Source organism: Penicillium cosmopolitanum (assembly GCF_028827165.1).
Source record: "Penicillium cosmopolitanum strain IBT 29677 chromosome Unknown utg000009l:1.0-9042332.0:1.0-9050551.0, whole genome shotgun sequence".
Classification (NCBI taxonomy): Eukaryota; Fungi; Ascomycota; class Eurotiomycetes; order Eurotiales; family Aspergillaceae; genus Penicillium; species Penicillium cosmopolitanum.
This window is the reverse complement of record NW_026622679.1, coordinates 3,279,176-3,296,975: the sequence shown is the minus strand read 5'-3', so window position 1 is coordinate 3,296,975 and position 17,800 is coordinate 3,279,176. Positions and strand designations below refer to the sequence as shown.

General features: G+C 50.6%; 5 protein-coding genes across 5 annotated transcripts; 3 read left to right on the top strand and 2 right to left on the bottom strand.

The window, feature by feature from the left end:
• Positions 1–472: 472 nt before the first annotated feature.
• Positions 473–2,527, top strand: N7509_009343 (ENTH domain protein; the record flags this gene model as incomplete). Its single annotated transcript, XM_056633980.1, has 5 exons — positions 473–517; positions 585–822; positions 884–1,074; positions 1,128–1,243; positions 1,285–2,527. The coding sequence occupies 5 exons, from the start codon at positions 473–475 to the stop codon at positions 2,525–2,527; spliced, it is 1,833 nt and encodes a 610-aa protein (XP_056484600.1).
• Positions 2,528–3,535: 1,008 nt separating this feature from the next.
• Positions 3,536–5,675, top strand: N7509_009342 (uncharacterized protein; the record flags this gene model as incomplete). The annotated part of the gene is made up of 5 exons (XM_056633979.1): positions 3,536–3,852; positions 3,878–4,323; positions 4,397–4,713; positions 4,764–4,879; positions 4,931–5,675. 5 exons carry the CDS (start codon positions 3,536–3,538, stop codon positions 5,673–5,675), a joined length of 1,941 nt encoding a protein of 646 aa, XP_056484599.1.
• Positions 5,676–7,734: 2,059 nt separating this feature from the next.
• On the bottom strand, positions 7,735–8,671 carry N7509_009341 (acetate uptake transporter family protein; the record flags this gene model as incomplete). The annotated part of the gene is made up of 2 exons (XM_056633978.1): positions 7,735–8,215; positions 8,277–8,671. The coding sequence occupies 2 exons, from the start codon at positions 8,669–8,671 to the stop codon at positions 7,735–7,737; spliced, it is 876 nt and encodes a 291-aa protein (XP_056484598.1).
• A 5,586-nt stretch (positions 8,672–14,257) lies between these two features.
• N7509_009340 (putative MFS transporter) lies at positions 14,258–16,075 on the top strand (the record flags this gene model as incomplete). Its single annotated transcript, XM_056633977.1, has 6 exons — positions 14,258–14,495; positions 14,555–14,716; positions 14,773–14,865; positions 14,940–14,977; positions 15,034–15,990; positions 16,064–16,075. 6 exons carry the CDS (start codon positions 14,258–14,260, stop codon positions 16,073–16,075), a joined length of 1,500 nt encoding a protein of 499 aa, XP_056484597.1.
• Positions 16,076–16,325: 250 nt separating this feature from the next.
• N7509_009339 (alkene reductase) lies at positions 16,326–17,435 on the bottom strand (the record flags this gene model as incomplete). Its single annotated transcript, XM_056633976.1, has 1 exon — positions 16,326–17,435. The coding sequence occupies one exon, from the start codon at positions 17,433–17,435 to the stop codon at positions 16,326–16,328; it is 1,110 nt and encodes a 369-aa protein (XP_056484596.1).
• Positions 17,436–17,800: the final 365 nt, after the last annotated feature.

The following is a 17,800-nucleotide window of genomic DNA, read 5'->3' as shown; positions in this document are numbered from 1 at the left end:
ACTCTCCGCTACAGCGAATGACAGCGCCTCGTGCGGCAGCGCGGCGCTAGACCCGATCGGTCGCTGGACATCTGCGCTGCCCAGAAGCTCCGCCTACGCCCAACCTTGGCCTTGTCCCTTGCCCCCCCCTCGAGCAACCTCCCTACTATCCGCCCTCAAGGGCTCTCCCGAATTTTAATCACCAGATCGACTCTCCTAATCGTTTGGACTCAGTTTTCTTTAAACCTGCGAATATATCCCGTGACCCTTTCCATTTAGGCATCCGCCATGCGCCAATGAAGCACTGCATGAACAGCACCAGTGATGATTGAAACCCTACGCGGCCACTACGAAGGCATTGGCTCCTGAAGCAGGTTCTTCGGTTCTTTCGTCTCTTCTCAACCCAGCCCTGTATATCACCAAATCCTCGAAAACAAATCCTTGAGAACCGCGCGCCGATCACCATCCCCCGAAACAACCCCCTCAAAACACGATGACCAACTTCGAGAAATCGGTCAAGGGGGCCACAAAGCTCAAGGTGAGTCTCGCTAAAATCGTTGAACATTGGGATCTGAAAAGACACTGACTTACCCTGTGCGCAAAAGCTCGCGGCCCCTAAATCCAAATACGTTGAAAACATCCTGGTGGCGACCCATACTGGCGAGGCGGGCGTTGCCGAGGTGTTCCGAACATTACAACACAGACTACGCGATTCAGCATGGACAATTGTCTTCAAGGCTCTTATAATTGTACATCTCTTGATCCGAGAGGGCCAACAGGATGCGGCCTTGACTTATCTCTCCGATAACCCGAAGAAGATCGCACCCAGCAACTTCTCCGAAGGTGAGTTCAAATCGTGGGCGCATTACGCTTCGCAATGGCAATTGGCTGATAAAAAGTATAGCCCAGTCACAGGGACGCAACATTCGCCGCTATGCTGAGTATCTTATCACTCGCGCAAGAGCCTTCGAAGCCACGCAGACGGATTACGTACGAAACGGACCGGGGCGCCTGAAGCGATTAAGCGTGGAAAAGGGCCTCTTGAGAGAAACGGAATATGTACAGAAGCAGATCCGTGCGCTGTTGAGGGCTGATGTAGGTGATATTTGCTGTGGGTTGACTTTTCTGTGGCTAACAATTCCAAATAGTTGTTGACGGATGAGCCCGAGAACGAGATTAGCTTGACTGCATTTCGCCTCTTGACCCTCGATCTCATGACACTGTATTCGGTCATGAATGAGGGTACCATCAACGTTCTAGGCATGTCTCTCAAAGTCCTAGTCGAGCACCCTTGTCACTAACAAGAATGGATTTAATAGAGCATTACTTTGAGATGTCAAGACCGGATAGCGAACGTGCATTGGCCATCTATAAGACATTTACTAAACAGACGGAAGAAGTGGTGGAATTTCTGGGCGTCGCCAGGCATTTCCAATCTGCCACCCGTTTAGAGATTCCGAATCTCAAGCATGCCAACACCAACCTGGCGCGCCTTTTGGAAGACGACTTGAATGACCCGGACTTTGAACTACGCCGTCGAGAATATCTGGCTCAGAAAGGAATCAAGAAAGATCTGGGTGGACCGTCCTCGGCAACAACCTCTTCGGCGGCACCTAAGCTAGCTGCCACATCTGCATTTGACCCACCCGCGCAAGCCCCGGCCCAGAAACCCCAGCAGCAGAAGCCACCACCAACAGATCTCATTGATTTCTTCGATTCGATCGAAGGAAACCAACAGCCGATGGCTCAGCAGAATCCGGTGCAATACCAACAAACGGGCTTTCAACAACAGCCCCAGCAGGCATTTTACCCTCAGCAGACTGGGTTCCCGCAGCAGCCGCAGCAACAGCCACAGCAGCCTCAAATGACAGGATACGGCCAGCAAAACCCATATGGAGGCTTCCAGCAACAGAATACTGGAAATCCCTTTGGACAGCAGCAAGCGCAACAGCAACCACAACCGCTCCAGGCCATACCTACAGGGGCAGGATTCGGAGGATACACTCCCCAGCCTCAACAATATGGATATCAATCGCAGTTAGCACCTGTCGCTCAGAACGGCCCTTCCTCATTCCCCCAGCAGCAACAACCACCTGTGGCAAATCAGTTGCAGCCGCAGACCACCGGAACAAACCCCTTCCGGCAGTCCATGATGCTCAATGCAACAGCCACTGGCAATGGAGCGCCCCCGGCAAGTCCACTTCAAAGGCAGAACACGAATCCGTTTGCGAAGCGTCTTTCTGTTGCTCACCAGCTCAATGCTCCCCCGACTGAACCGGTCCCACCAATTCCACAACAGCCGCAAGCGCTTCAGCCTCAGCGAACGGGAACTAATCCGTTTGCTCGGAGCTCGTCCGTTCCCCCACAGAACACGGGACTACAGCCTCTTCAGCCCACCCCCACGGGAAGCACTAACCCTTTCCGCCAAAGTCAGTTTATCAATCAACAGACGGGCCAGGGCTGGCAGAATAGCGGACAGACCGGTACAATGGGTGGCTTAGAACAAATGGGCACGGTTCCTGTCTTCCCACGACCGGGAATGATTTGAGCCGCGAGTCCCTATAATGGTCTACTATTTCTCTTTTTTTTTCGTCTTCTCTTCATTCATGTTGTATTTCAATTTCTCTTGCTACCCCCCCCCTGCTCATGTTGCATGTGACTGCTCGCAGTGCGAGCTGCCAGTACGTGAAACACAAGTTGCGAGCCAGACCCAATAGTCATTCCGTTGCTCTGTAGTGATGATAGAAGAACCAATAAATTCAAGCAAATGGAAATTATAATCTGAACGGGAGTGGATAAGTTATCCATAGTTATTTCGAGAGTAAAGTAGGTCGGACTAGATCGGAGTATGGAGTGCGAGTACAAATTGTCAGATGAAATAGCCGATCGGCATCAAGCTGGCAATTCCACTCCACCCCGTCTTCGAAGTTCATACTCGTACTTATGCAGGGTATCAAGATCAGTGGGACCGTCAAAAGTATTAAGCTCATAATCGGCCTTGCATTGGGGTATGGCCATGGGCATACCCCAAGCCTTACCCCAAGAACCAAGAACCAAGAAGAGTCGTGGAGTGGGCTCCCCACAGGATTGCTTGTCTGGATCTATTACTACTCGTTACTACTCGTAGGTTTAACTTGAGATCAGACCTCCCATCCTCCACCTTCCACGGGCCTAGAAGTTTATTAACCTTTTGCTCCCGTACTTTCTTTCGGACTTTTGTATCAGTCATCGCCGCCTCTCATCTTCTCTCTCTTTCTCTCTCTCTCTCCCTCTCTCTCTCTATCATCCCCCCTCGCCTCCCCGAGTATCACCACCTCCTAGCGATTCCCACCGGGCGCAGTCTTAGATCCCGCTAGCGACGTTAGTGGGGGCCATGCTTCACCCGGCCATGCTATCATCAGCGTGAAGAATTTACCCAGCGGAATATCCTAAGCGGACCCCGTGCGCTAGGGACGAGCCGGCCGCATTTCTATTCCGGCCTTTTCACTCTCAGCTTTCGGAGGCAGGGAAGCTTGTTCTCGCCTTCTTACCCACAGCCGTTGGATAAGCTCGTATCATGGACGCTAAGGATTCCTTCTCCGGGGGTTATGAGCAAGCCCTGCCTGTGCTATCACGATCCCCCACGACTGCGCCTTGGCCCGCCACCCACGATAATCCTCAACCTGACCCTCTCACCGTCCCTCCGACTACGAGTACGAGTAATCTTTCACCAGCTGAGCTCTTGCCGATCAGTCCGATCGCGCCGCCCGCGTCTCAACCGTCGGATCCACAATCATCGCAGGCCGCGCCGTCGGTAAAGACAGAGCGCAATGCGCCTGCTAAGGTCCGCAAGCCTCGCAGGGCTGCAAATGCATCCGCGGGGAAGTCGACTCTGTTCTGGGTCCATACGGACCCGGAGTCAGCATCGGGGGGGCACGAAGGAGGAGACGTTGAAGCGGATTCGGTCTCACGTCATGTCAGAACACAACCGGAAAAAGCGTCTGGAAAGTACCAAACGTTATAAGGGCAAATCTTGGAAGCATCTTTCCTTCCAAACCCCCGAGACGGTGCCTGGTACCATAGGGCCGTCCCCTCCTCCACCCTCGTCGTCCTCTTCGTCCTCGCATGGCTCCCAGTTTATCGACGAGTCAGATACGAAGCAGGAATTGACTCCGGTGACCACTCCTCCTGTTGACTACTATGCAAATACATCGCAACAAGGGTGGTTTAATGACGAAGTAGTGGGATACGAAGACCAATCGACCTCGCTTGCAACATGGTCGGTGCTGGGGTCAGGCGCCCATGATCCATTCAATACCGGACATACGCAGCTCACAGATCGAATGATGCGACATTTGCAAAATTGTAAGTCTTCATGCTAAATAATACGTCCTCTGGGTACCTTTTGACTCAATTGACTAACAATTCTCATGGATAGTCCTTTGGGATCTAACACAAGAAGCACACCCATTACAAACCCGATATAAGCCCAAATTGCAGGCGCACTGGGCATCACTGATCCAGCGGGATCCCGCTGTCCTGCACGCGTCAATATGCGTGGCCACTTCCAATGCGGCTATGCAGCGAGGGGAGTTGCCGGTCCGAGATCCGAATCAGACACGCAGCGCGTTAGTGGTGGACACTTTTCATCACCGCGGTGAAACTATTCGATTGGTGAATGAGGGATTGTCGGATCCCGTCAAGGCCTCAAGTGACGAGCTGATTGCTGCGGTCTCTGCTCTTCTGACGATCGAGGTGAGTCTCAAATCCAAACTTCAAGATAAGCATCGCGCTTACGACATTAGATCGCATCGGGAAATCCCGACTATCTCAAGATTCACCTGGCGGGCTTGCGACAAATGATCGGACTGCGTAAGAACTTCGCGGATGTCCCACCTGATGTCCGCTTCCAGATATCTTGGTTAGTACTTTCACCCCGGGGACCATGTCACTAGCTAATCAAATTACACAGGACGGATATCCGAGTCGCCTGTATGGCAATGACAAGACCAATATTCCCGTTTGTCCGATCAAGTCGACCGATGGGGCTCACCCTCTCGCCGCCTAATGATGATATCGCTTTGCTCGCCACCCGCCTCCTTCCCCTAGTCAAAATCCCAGGAATTTTCAGTGATGTATTTGCCAAAATTATATATGACCTCCTCGAACTCACTTGGTATGCGGAATGGATCAAGGGAAGCAGTGGATACAAAAATTTCAACGAAGAGACCGAGGACTACTTCAACTTTGAAGTGGTGTATGTGGAGTACGCACTCCATTCAGACCGGTACACACCCACTGGCCAAGCCAAGGGCGATAATTCCATTGAGGGCTGCGTTCGCCTAGCCTGCCTGTGTTTCCACAACAGTGCAATCTGGACTTTCTATCCAACGATTGCACCGCTGCTACCAAAACCCATCACCGCCCTCCGTGCGGCGCTGGAAGCCACCATCCCATCCGGCGTCTTTGCCCTCTGTCGCGATCTGTTGATATGGCTACTCTTCATTGGTGCAGCATGCAGCCAAGTGATGCCATCGGAACGCACATATTTTGTTTCGGAGCTCGCAACGGCTTGCCGTCTACATGGCGTGACGTCTTGGCAGGAAGCCCGGTCCATCCTCCTGGGCTTCTTCTACGTCGATCGTGCCCACCTTCATATGCTACGTCAGATATGGCAGGAGGTTCAGCTACAGTCGGATCTCTCGGCTGCGCGATGATAAATCATCATTTTCTCCTCCCTGACGGAAGTTTTGAACCCATGGAAACTCTCACCACTCTACCATCACCCCCCTCATGATATGTGAATGAAACCAGATACAATAATTGGCACATACTGCATGCTAAATACTACACGAGTAATGACCATATGAAACAGCCTATTGAAAAAAAGTATTTGCCTCAACCGTACGATTAGCACTCGATCAACGTATCAAGAGCACAGAACTAGGCAAACGCCCGCTGCCAGCCGTGCGATCCACCAGGCTATAGATTCCTCCCTGGACTACGAATGAGAAGCTACCCAGATCACCGGGTGCATATTTACCCAGTCAGTCTAGCTAGAATAAGGGTATTTAAGGACAAAATGGCCCCCGAGCAATTGCCGAAGGCGCAGACACTCCCAGCAATACCATTCCACCAAAACCTCCCCCTTTTAACCCGCAACACATCTACTACAAGGACCTATGTATCGCGATCAATGCGAACGTGACTCATGCACCAAGTCCCAGGCCCATAAATAAATCCAAGAATTGCTCGGCAGGGACTCCACAGATGCCGACCGAACTATCGCCGACCCCTGAATGCCGAGTGTAGACCGAGAAAGGATCGGGTGGAGGTCGGCAAGCTCGGGACGGGATAGAATAGGGAGCTTGTGGTGTGTTTCAGCTAGTAGTCTGACAGTCGGGACTTAAGTCAAAAGAGACCCTTCATCCAGGCCCAATATTTTCTTGTTTTTCTCTTTTCCTCTGCTCTTGTCCCCCTCAAAAACTTGGAATAGTAGAAAGGGTAACTTACCCCTTACTATGTTTGAGTAACGGACCCAATCCCAAATAGGTATCTACATTCCATTCCCCATCCACTATTTGCGTCTGAAAATTAGAGTTGACTTGACCTTCGCGCAGCAGACTTGCCCTCCATGACCCCCTTTCAGGTCAAATCCCCAGTGTCTCAGTGATAATTTTAGTTATTACCCACCTTCTATTGGATATTGAGGTGTACCTAAAACCGAGTCGAAACGGAGTGTATGCTCTTGCTTTCCGAGGGGAGTAGATCTGGTTGGGTACGGAGTACTCGTACCTGATCTACACTTACTTATAGCTGCCCATGTCCACCCACCTCTTGCTGGCCAGCAATGTTAACTTTTTCGACTGACAGAATCTTTGAATGGTTCTTGGGTCATTGTTCCTATTCACCTGCTCCAATGGAGGGTTTGCAGCTCATTTCTCTTGAGTATACGGAGTACATACACATTAAGTGTTTATCATCTCTATCACAGGGTCCAGGTCTGCCAGCACTGGTGCGCACCTGGGAACTGCTTTACTATAAAAGCAGCTACGCAATGAACAAACAATCATAAAGACTAACATTATCTTCCGTTTCTACTAATTGCTCATTGTCTAGGCCAGGTTGACTTCAGTCATGGCAGTCCATGATCCGCCCTCGACAAACCAGTCCACAGACAACACAACCCTGTCCGACAACTGGGTAACACAAGGCAAAAACAGGGGCAGGGACCAGGATGGAAGAGCTACGGGTTACCAGGAACGTGGATTCGGAGAGTATTAACCATATAGGGTGAATTATTACAAGCCACGCGGTAACAGGCAAGGAGACTAAATACAACAAGGAAATATGAGGGGAACGCAACGCGAACCACCCCTGATTATGTACTCGAGCCCGACAAAAGAACCTATTTGTTCTTCTTCGAGTCTTGAGCCGATTTGTGCAAATGCTTCCCTCCCGAAAGACAATCCATCGATCATCGAACGAAAAGAAAAGCAAAGCCATGAGGAATACAGCCGAAAAGAAAAATGAGAAAGGGACACGCTTAAACGGTACTGCAATTTCATTGACGCCGACTAACAAAAGCCTTCGAAAGAGGAAATTCGCCCATATTCAAGTTTCAAGTCAAATGACCAGGAAAACCCCATCACTTTTCAACCATAACCCTGGATGGCACGAGGGGTATCAGAAAACATTACAAACGCGCAACGACAACGCGACATTATCGACCATCCCTTCATTCCGTCATGATCGAGACGACACAGGAAACGAAATTTATGCCAGCTCACGGTCGGTCTTTCCGCGGCGCTCACGACCAGTGGCAGACCAGGGGAAGTGGGCAACGGGGATGACGAAGAAGCTGTTGCTGTTGTCGGCCAGACCAGCCAGGGCGTTGTACCAGGCGGCGAAAGCAGCGAGGAAACCGAAGAATCCACCAGCCTTCTGGATGCTACTGTTGGGGATACCGGCATCGTCGTGGTAGATGTAAGCAATACCCAGCAGGAGGAAGGTCAGATCCAGGGTGAAGAACAGGGTGAAGAAGGCAACGGTGGAGCGGAGGGTGCAGAAGACCAGGATGGTGGTGAAGATGAACCAGCCCATCAGGAAGAGACCCATGGAGTTTGCGAACGGGACGGCCCCAAGACTCGACTCGATTTCGAAGCCACCAGGGGTCAAAACAATGGCAAACGCGAGCCAGAAACCGCCGTACGAGGAGAGAGCAGTGGCACCGAAGGTGTTACCAACGGCCATTTCCCTGGGATATCGTTAGTGGATGCTTCGTTTCACGACTCGGGGGATTTTCAAAAACAACATACCACATGCCGGCAAGCAGCTGGACCAGACCACCGTAACCGAAAGCAAGACCGCAAACGATGTTGGGATGGGTGAGGTCGCGGGCACCCATGTTGATGGCGCTCAGCACGAAAGTGGTCAAGGCGAAAGCGCACAGGCCCAGAGGAGCAGGGTTGGCGAACTTGCGGCCCTCGACGGGCTTGTACAGACCGGGCTGGAACTCACCACCGAAGGCGGGGAGACGAGCCTCAGCAGTGTTGACGTGAGCGAGAGGGCCGTAGCCGAAGCGCGCAGCCTGGCGAGCGACCTCGTGCTCCTCGGCCGACATCTGCGGCTGAAGGTTGGCTGCGCCAGGTGCGGAGGCAACACCGACGTCCTTCTCGAGGGCGCCGTTGTTGGTAGTCTCAGTGGTAGACATGATGATATGTGAAGTTCTAGAAAGAGTTCACAAAGGTATTAATTGATAGGGTTGGTAAAAAAAGGTGAGGTGGTGGAGGGATAAAAAAAAAGAGGTGAATTGAGCAAATAAAAGGTTCAGCTTGCTGAACAATGGGAAGAAAGTCTCAATTGGAGATAACACAGTTAAATCGAAAAGAGGTGTGAAAGGGAAGAAAAGCGATCAAATCCAAAAGCCAATCAGCGCTGCTGGAAAGGATGGAAATAGAGATGAAGAACAGGAGGGAAAGATGTAAGGTCAGGGGAGGCGCAGAGCTAATATAAGTTCTTGGCCCGAGAACGACAACAAAACCGTGTTTACCATTGGAAGCTCGGCTGAAGGAATCGGGACCCTCGCCGAAAAATCACTGGCCAAAAAAACAGAAAAACACCGTTGGGGAAGAGCAGGGGCGAAAGGAGCTATGGACGAAAGGGAAAAAGTGGAGACAAAGTTACCTGTTGCTGTTGACCCGCTGGAGAAAAAGGATGGTCTCAATAAATTGCAATGATGTGCAGTTGGATGAGCAGGTCCCACCGACACTAACAGAGGTTAATTCGAAGGAGATGGGTTCGAGAGTGGGAACAAGGCAGAAACAGAGAGGAAACAGAGAAGGAAAAAAAGAGGATTTCAGGGAAGAAGGGAGGAAGCCTGATGGGTTTTATTATATACGCAGCCACTGACAGCTAACACACCCATGGACAGACACTTTTTCTGCATGAAAGGCAAAAAAGACAAAAAGAAAAGAAAAAAAAATTAACTAATTAATGACTAACAGTGTGGTGCTTTTGTTTGCGGGCCTAGGTCTTTGGTACAGGGTACCGAGGACAAGGGTTTTAGTTTACTCCGTACAGGTTTTACACTTAGCTCGATGGCTCACACACACAGGGGAAGAGAGACCTCATACATCCGGGGAGACGGCACAGCGGATAGACCGGGGATTAGCAACTGGGACATGGGGAGGTCAATCCGCGGGTACGAGACTAAACATTAACTGGTCACGGAGTTAAGGATGGCAACAGTAACCCGGAGAGAATACAGTGAATGTGGGGGCAAACCCTTCCAGAGAAGAATAAGACTGGTTCAGAAGGCATGGAGCAGCGCGGTTCACTGGTTCAGCTCCCTCTGGTGATCACAGATCTTCGGGGCAGGTGGGCCCCAGGGTCATTGCTAAAGAGAAAAGGAAAAGGTGTTAAGGTGGTACTCATGGCAATAGCAGGCTTATGGCAAGCTTGCTAGTCTCGGGGAGAACCTGTGGCGCGGTATTGCGATACTGCAATACACCCACTATACACATATATGTATGTATGTATTATTGATTACTCATGAATTATGGTTAAACTCGAACCTGTCCAACACCTTCCCGGCTAAAAATCCATCACTGACTCCACACTTGCACTCCCTTCTAGTCCCAATTAGTTTCTGTTGTGCTTGGCAGTGGAATTACATGTGGAATCCCTTGGTTTATGCACCAATCCCCTCTCACCACACTTCCATCACCCGCCTGGCCCTTGCTCGACATCATTTCGAACCACCCCATCCACCTCAAAAAAGGGGCAAAGGGGAGAGAGGGGCAGATGGAACACGGCTTATCGCACGGTGCACCAGGTCCTTACGAAAAAGAGATGTAGTTCCAGCACTAAATCGTCTCGTCCCATCACGCGTGGAGTAGCAACGTCGCGGCCCCTCGCGGCCCTTCCGACCGCGACAGCGACAGCGGAAATCTTCATTAAACTGGTCCTGGTCTCGCGCTTGCTTTGATTGAGATGGTCCTTGATAGACTTTGCCCGACACGGCCGGGATGTCGCACCATTCAACTTCCGCGCCGCCACTAAACCATGACAGGCCATCGGTCCGGTAACTGGGCTGTGTTTTTGTTCTCTTTCTCGAAAGAGATCCTCACACACAAACTGGCGGAGAGCCACACATGGAGATCGACGTGGACCTTGATGCACACTAATTGACCTAGCCAGTGTCTTGTTTTTCTTTTCTTTTTTTTACTTTCATCATCCTTTTTTTGTGTGCGTCTTCGACTCCGTATCCCCATCGTGATTGTCCCGGAGACGCGATTCCGGTGGGACTGTTCAATCCCAAAAAGCTCTTGTGCAGGAACTAGATCATGCTGTGGACAATCGGTGGACTCGACTCTGAACCACTTGTGGACTCCCATGGTGGGTGTTGCACACATGCTACGGATTCGGCCCGCCCTAGGCTCCCCAGCAAAGGAGCTTGGCTCCATTGTAGTGACACCGGCCGTGTATCAGATTGGCTCACTCCATAACAAAGAGAGCTTGATTTCGAATGGGTCCTTGTAAGCTCCTAGATCCACACGAACACGAGGACGAGGCTCGCGGAAGAAATGAAACAAAAATCTTTTGGGTTAATGCCATGCGAATGCGGCCAGTTGTCCCTTTCTCAACGTGGCTACGGTGAGAATGTCGTGTCAGGAGCTGTTACATAGCCATGCACGCCGTCAGACGTGGTCCATCTCCAAATCGCTAGTCTACTCGCAGAGACACCTCAACCTCAAACCACCATTAGCGAGATGAACTAGATCGAGGTTGTCGAAAATAGAAATCTCTTCATCGGGCGGTCATTGGCACGCTGGAGGTGCAATTACAAACTTCCCTTCCTTGGCTAGTGGTTCCTCAGATATGATTGATGGAGTTTCACGACTATTGATGCATGCATTAGATGGCGCATCAGACTACTGCAATAATAAGCCTAGTCAGCCCACCAAAGTAGTCAGCGGTGGCAGCCGCCCAGTGGCTTGCCATGAAATTAACAAGCATTGTTCCGTAATATTTGTGGAAGTGTACGAGCCAAGACTCAGATAAATTAATTTTTGCTCCGTACCCTACATTAGTATAGTAGAGGATATTATCACTAATTATCAACATTAGCCTCACTTTAAACAACCCAATTTCCTTTTCGCATTTATCCGTTTCAGTAGCTAAGGTCGAAGTCTATCCATACTAGTACGCGTTAACACATGACTTAGGGGTGATTATGGAGGTACTTGTGCACAGGGCTGAAGGATCAGGATCAGGATTGCAGGCCGTCCTCGCGGCCCCAGTCGATCATTGTTCATACATAATCTCTCCGTATCCTCTCCGCAATGAGACATACGTGTTTTAAAGTCAACCCCAGATTGCTTGTCTTTGATGGAAATTGGGGTAACTCTAGTTAACATCGCTTAGGCGTGCGGAGTAGACAGTACTCGGATAGTTATCCACCATTCTATACTTCGTACAGCTTCAAGCTTCAAGCTCTTCACGATGACGCAAATGCATCTCTGCTTGCGGAGCTTCCCACGTGGAAAACCCACGATTTTCCTGTTCATAGCTACCGAACTCTGCATTCCAGCCTTACCAAAGTTCGAAAAGAAGCGAATCATGGGAGAAAATACGGTATTTGACTTTCAATAATGGGCGATGGCCCTTAAGGTTTTTAATTGATCGCCACCCCCGGATCTAGCAATAGTAGAAATAAAAGAAGAAATAAAGAAAGAAAAAAAATACCTACATACTCTCCAATCCAAGCCTCCTCATGCCACAACTTCCGTTCTCCCGCTTACGAACCAGATTTTAGGAATCCTCACGATCTTCAACCATCCTTCTCCCCGCACATGGCCTGATCACACTGCATGCGGGGAGAGCTCTTCCGGCTCTGCGCCGAGCAAGATCAACATGCATGGCATTGGCGACAACTCCAGAATTATTGAATAGAGCCACTATTTTCCCCACATTTATCTCATCTGACTGATCTTCTGTGCGGGGGGAATGAGCCCATTGAGTTCCCCTCTGCATCGTCACCAACGAACCACAGTCTGCGACCGCACAAGCCGGTCCGACTCGACATCAGTGACGGCACCGCAGTGGCTGCTCGCCGCCGCCACGAGCCGTGCCAATGTATGTACATGTGCGTGTGTGCCGCGCTTCTCCGTCTATCCGTTGGGCGCCGTACGTATGCCAGCGAGCCAGTAGAACCAATGGAATAAAACAATATACCCGGCACCATGAATACCCCGTCTGGGGTCATGAATAGGAGGACCCTGGGGATGTCTCTTCCTCCGCCACTTTAACCAGACCCGGGATCACGGGGACTCCATCCCCACGAACCGTGGAACTGTGGGTGGAAAGCCCGTGAGGCAGGTTTTTCACCTTTACCGATGCCGAGAACATTGCTAGAAGGTTGCTCGTTTTCGGCTCGGCGGAGCGGAACTCTGGGCTGATTACCCACGGTTATGGTTATGCCACGGTTTTCCAATGTCTGCTGATGAGCCACAAATGGTGGATCCCCCGGCTGCACCGGATATCCCCCAGACAGAGCAAAACAAAGAATGACTATTTGGTACGGCCGGCCGAGATATGCAGAACTTCTTTACCGACAAAAGAAAGTGTTGGGGTCGATGGTGTCATGCGGGGTGATTGCTCAAGCTAATGGATTGGGATAGGTCGGGTCAAATGCAGACTCAACCTACGTACAAGACTACTCGGTAGTCTGTGCATCTGCCGTCCAATGCTCGATTAGTTGCAGACACACTCGGTGGCGATCGTGTCCTGCCTGGACGGCTAGCACAAGCTACCAAGTAAAGCTAATAAAAATGCAGCTCAGCTCAGCTCAACTCAGTTCCCAAAAACAGAGTCGTGGAGCTCTGGATCCTACGATGATCATCGCTCTTTGCAGCGCACCAGGGAAATCGCTCATCCTGCGGTGAGCTCTGGTCTGAAAACAGGTCTTGGATGAGGTCACAACAGCGATGACAATCAATGACAATTCATCACATCAACGCCGAGTTTGTTCAATCTATGTATCGAGCTAGCCATACTCTTGTCAGCACTGTCCAACTTGATCAACCCACCCTACTCAACCATTGCAACTCCACTCTTATCATTGATCTCAACAATACTCACACTCACAGAAACCGCTCACTTCATTATAGCCGAAAGAGTTCATTGATTCCCTCCCTGATTTATCACTGATTCAAACCCCTCGCAGCAACTTGAACTCTTCGTGCGGGGTTTGCAGCAACCGTCACTTCTTCTGCCGCACCTTCCTCATCAGGCCTAATAACCACAACGCGTCGACCATTGAGAAACACCTCGGATATCTACCACCTCTACCATATCTACCACCACTGGTATATTTAGCATACCCTAGGGCACCTGGTCACACTATCTGCCGCTCTGCCCTCTCAGCGTCGGCATCGAGAGGATAATCGCAGCCAACCATGACTTGGGATGTTCCTCCCCCTGTCTGTGCACCTCTCTCAAGGGCGGAATAGCCCGTCTTCCCCGCGTTCTCGCTCTATCTGCCCGGGAACAAGCTTCTACATGAGGAATCGCCGCGGCTGTTATCAGTCGTTGGATGGCCCAAGGTTGTAGTTGAACTCAACCGAGGACAGTGATAATGCTACTCTAAAGATGCACTGACGATGGAGCGGGGAAGGAGGGGGAGATCAAAATGGGTTGCCCTCGCACTGGACGAGATGAGCTTCGTTGGTTTGAGCGTTCGAATTAGTTTCCCTAGCTCGAAGACAGCAATTGAATGAGTCTACATTTTTGAAATATGGGAGTCCCGTCAGAAAAACACGACCACCCGGTCCGCAATGATAGTGTGGATGTTGACGTGAAGAATGGGGTCATCCAAGATGGAAAGGCAGACGCAGCCTTGGATTTTCTCCGCGCTGAGGATAATACCGATGCGACGGAAGTGAATGAGAAGGCCCTCGTTCGCAAGATTGACTGGATGATTATGCCGCTCATGTGGGCGGCATATAATCTCCAATATCTAGACAAAGTACTCAGTAGGTGCTCAATAGGATCAACAAAGATGCCACCTCATTCTAATACGTCGGTTTCAAAGTCAACTATGCCTCGGTGATGGGGCTGTTGACCGATACAAATATGCGCACCAATGAGTTCTCTGACCTGACCTTGGCCTTCTACGTGACATACCTCGTCTTCGAATTACCCACTGGTTTTCTCATGCAGCGGCTACCAACAGCGAAATATTTGGGACTAAATGGTACCACGAGCCCAGACATTGTTGAAATAGATATGGAAATTGACCGATCGATCTAGTCACCTTGTGGGGTCTGATGACCACGTTGAACTGCACCGCGAAGAATTTCGGAGGATTGATGACTCTCCGGGTGCTGCTGGGATGTTTCGAAAGTTCAATTGCACCAGCGTGAGCAAAATCTATAATCCAGCATTTAGAGATTATCATATTCTAACACCTTTTCCAGGCTCATCCTTATCACATCCATGTGGTACAAACGAAACGGTATACCTCCTTCATACCCACCATACATAAATCCTCTGACACTTTGAATTGAACAGAACAACCCAAACGAATGGGAACTTGGTATCTCAGGCACAGGAACCGCCTCAATAATGGGTGCACTAGTCGCCTACGGCCTCCTCTTCTACACAAACGACCAATTCAAATCCTGGCAAATAATGTTCCTAATCTTCGGCCTAATAACCATCGTCGTAGGAATCTGCATCGTCATCTTTCTCCCAGATAACCCCATGACATCGCGCCTAACCCACGCCGAAAAGGTCCTCGCCATCGAACGCCTCCGCGAGAACCGCACAGGTATCGAAAACAAGCATTTCAAATGGCACCAATTCGTCGAGATATTCCGTGATCCGCAAACATACCTGATCGTCATCATCGTGGCCTCAATGAATATCTCCAACGCAGCCGTGAGCAGCTTCACCTCACTCATAATCAAGAACATCGGTTTCACGACGAAGGAAACGGAGCTCTTGAATATCCCCAATGGAGCAGTGAGCATCGTCAGTATCGTGACGGCCTCATACTGTGCCTCGCGATATGATCAGCGCTGTCTCTGCGTCATCGCTTCGCTGACAATCGGTCTACTCGGCGGCTGTCTCCTCGCCTTCTCGCCAAAGGATATGAAAGCAGCCCAGTTAGCAGGTAACTACCTAACGCAAGTCATCGGGTCCGCCTTGCCAATATTGTACTCCCTCGCCGGCGCCAATGCCGCCGGCCACACAAAGAAAATCACCATGAACGCCATTCTCTTAATGGCCTTCTGCCTGGGTAATATTCTGGGCCCGCTCACGTTCCGCACGAAGGACGAGCCGAATTACATCCCTGCGAAAATTGCGCTTGTCGTTACCGTGGCGCTGGCTATTATATTTGCGTTTTTGTTGCGCTTCTATTATGGGTGGGAGAACCGGCGCAGAGATGCGCGCCATGAGGGTGAGGTGCATCAAGAGAATTCGGAATTCTTGGATTTGACGGATCGGCAGAATCGGGAATTTAGGGTAATTTATTCCTTTCTTCCCTCCCCTTGATGGGGTTATCTGCGTTTTAGACCGGTTGCTGACTTGCCTCTAGTATAAGCTTTGATCGGAGGTCGTTTGGGTGGTCTATACTTTCTTTCGTCTTAGATGGGATCACAATTTTCTTTGGATCGACGTAGATATCGTATATCATATACCATACTTGGTAGAAGGATGTACTCGAGAAGCAGTCTATCATGCATTCATCTAATGTATATTAGGTATATAACAAGAACAACAGATTTAGCCTTAGCCAAACAGTGATCTACTCGCTATGCAATAAGCACTCTAAAATCTAATCCACGAGAACTCCCCCCCTAAGCCCCAACTTGGGTAGCCTTAAACTCGGGGCTAAAGTCCCAGTCGATATAGCCCTTAGATGATCCGGCATTATAGAATGTATCCCGGTCATAAGGAATAAGCGGGACATTAGCCTTGAGTCGGAAAGGCAGATCCGGGTTCGACGTCCACGGCCGACCAAATCCAATAATAACATCATACTTCTGATACTTGCCATCAATAGCCTCCAGAGCCGTATCAGCCTTATACCCACCGGCAATGATAACCGGCGTGGCATTTCCATACGCCTCCAGGAAGAACTCCAGTCCATCGGAGGTCTCCTCGATGTCGGCATTACCCGCAATCCGAGGCTCGACAATATGCGTGAAGGCAAGCTTCAGCTTAGCCATCTCCGATGCCAGATAGGTGAATTGAGGAATCGGGTCGGCCATACGCATTCCCTGGAATGTACTGAAGGGCGAGAATCGGATACCCGTACGGTCTGCGCCAATGGCATCAACAACAGCCCGAGTGACCTCCAGCGCGAAGCGAGCGCGGTTTTCGATACTGCCGCCCCAGGCATCGGTGCGCTTGTTCGAAACATCCTGAATGAACTGGTCGATCAGGTAACCATTCGCACCGTGGATCTCGACACCGTCGAAACCAGCGGCGACGGCATTGCGCGCGGCTTGCGCATAGTCTTGGATGTAGGTCTGGATCTCGGACTCGGAGAGTGGGCGCGGCTTGGCTGCGCCCTCACCGGCGGGGATGTCGCTTGCGGAGACGACGTCGTAGTCGCCTAGTTTGGGGAGGTAAGTTGGGTCTGTGACGCGGCCCAGTGCCCAGAGCTGGAGGTAGATGTAGGAGCCCTTAGCGTGGACGGCGTCGGTGACTTCCTTCCAGGCGGCGATCTGGGAGTCGGTATAGATGCCTGGTACGGCTCTGTAGCCACCGGCTTGGGGGGAGATGATGGTGGCTTCGGTGATAAGAAGGGTTCCTGGTGTTGAGCCGCGCTGCTCGTAGTATTCCTTCACCATGGGGAGCGGGTTGTGGTTCTCGTCGACGCGGAAGCGAGTCATTGGGGCCATGGCCAGGCGGGCGGAGAGCTCCATGCGCCCGACCTGGATGGGATTGAAGAGTTTGCTCATTGTGATCTGGAAATTTGTAGATATACTGCAATGAATATGCAAATGGTTGAGTGTATGCTTTAGTATGTCAATTGACACCAATGAGGAATGGGATGAGCTGGAATAGTAGATAGTAGAAACGGTGGTAGATATTGAGGTATGATAGAGTTCTTATATTCGATAAATGTTATCTCAAGATTTGAGAATTGTAGAGTGCTACCTGGACCCACCGGCTGATTTCCAAGCAGCGCTGACCCATGAGGCTTGGTTGAGAGCAGATCTTGTGAAGAATTCACCCACCAAAAGTCTCCGAAGTGGAGAATCGGCAGATTCAATTCCGATTTAATCCCGACCGACCAAACAGAGTTGAGTCTACGTACTTCGAC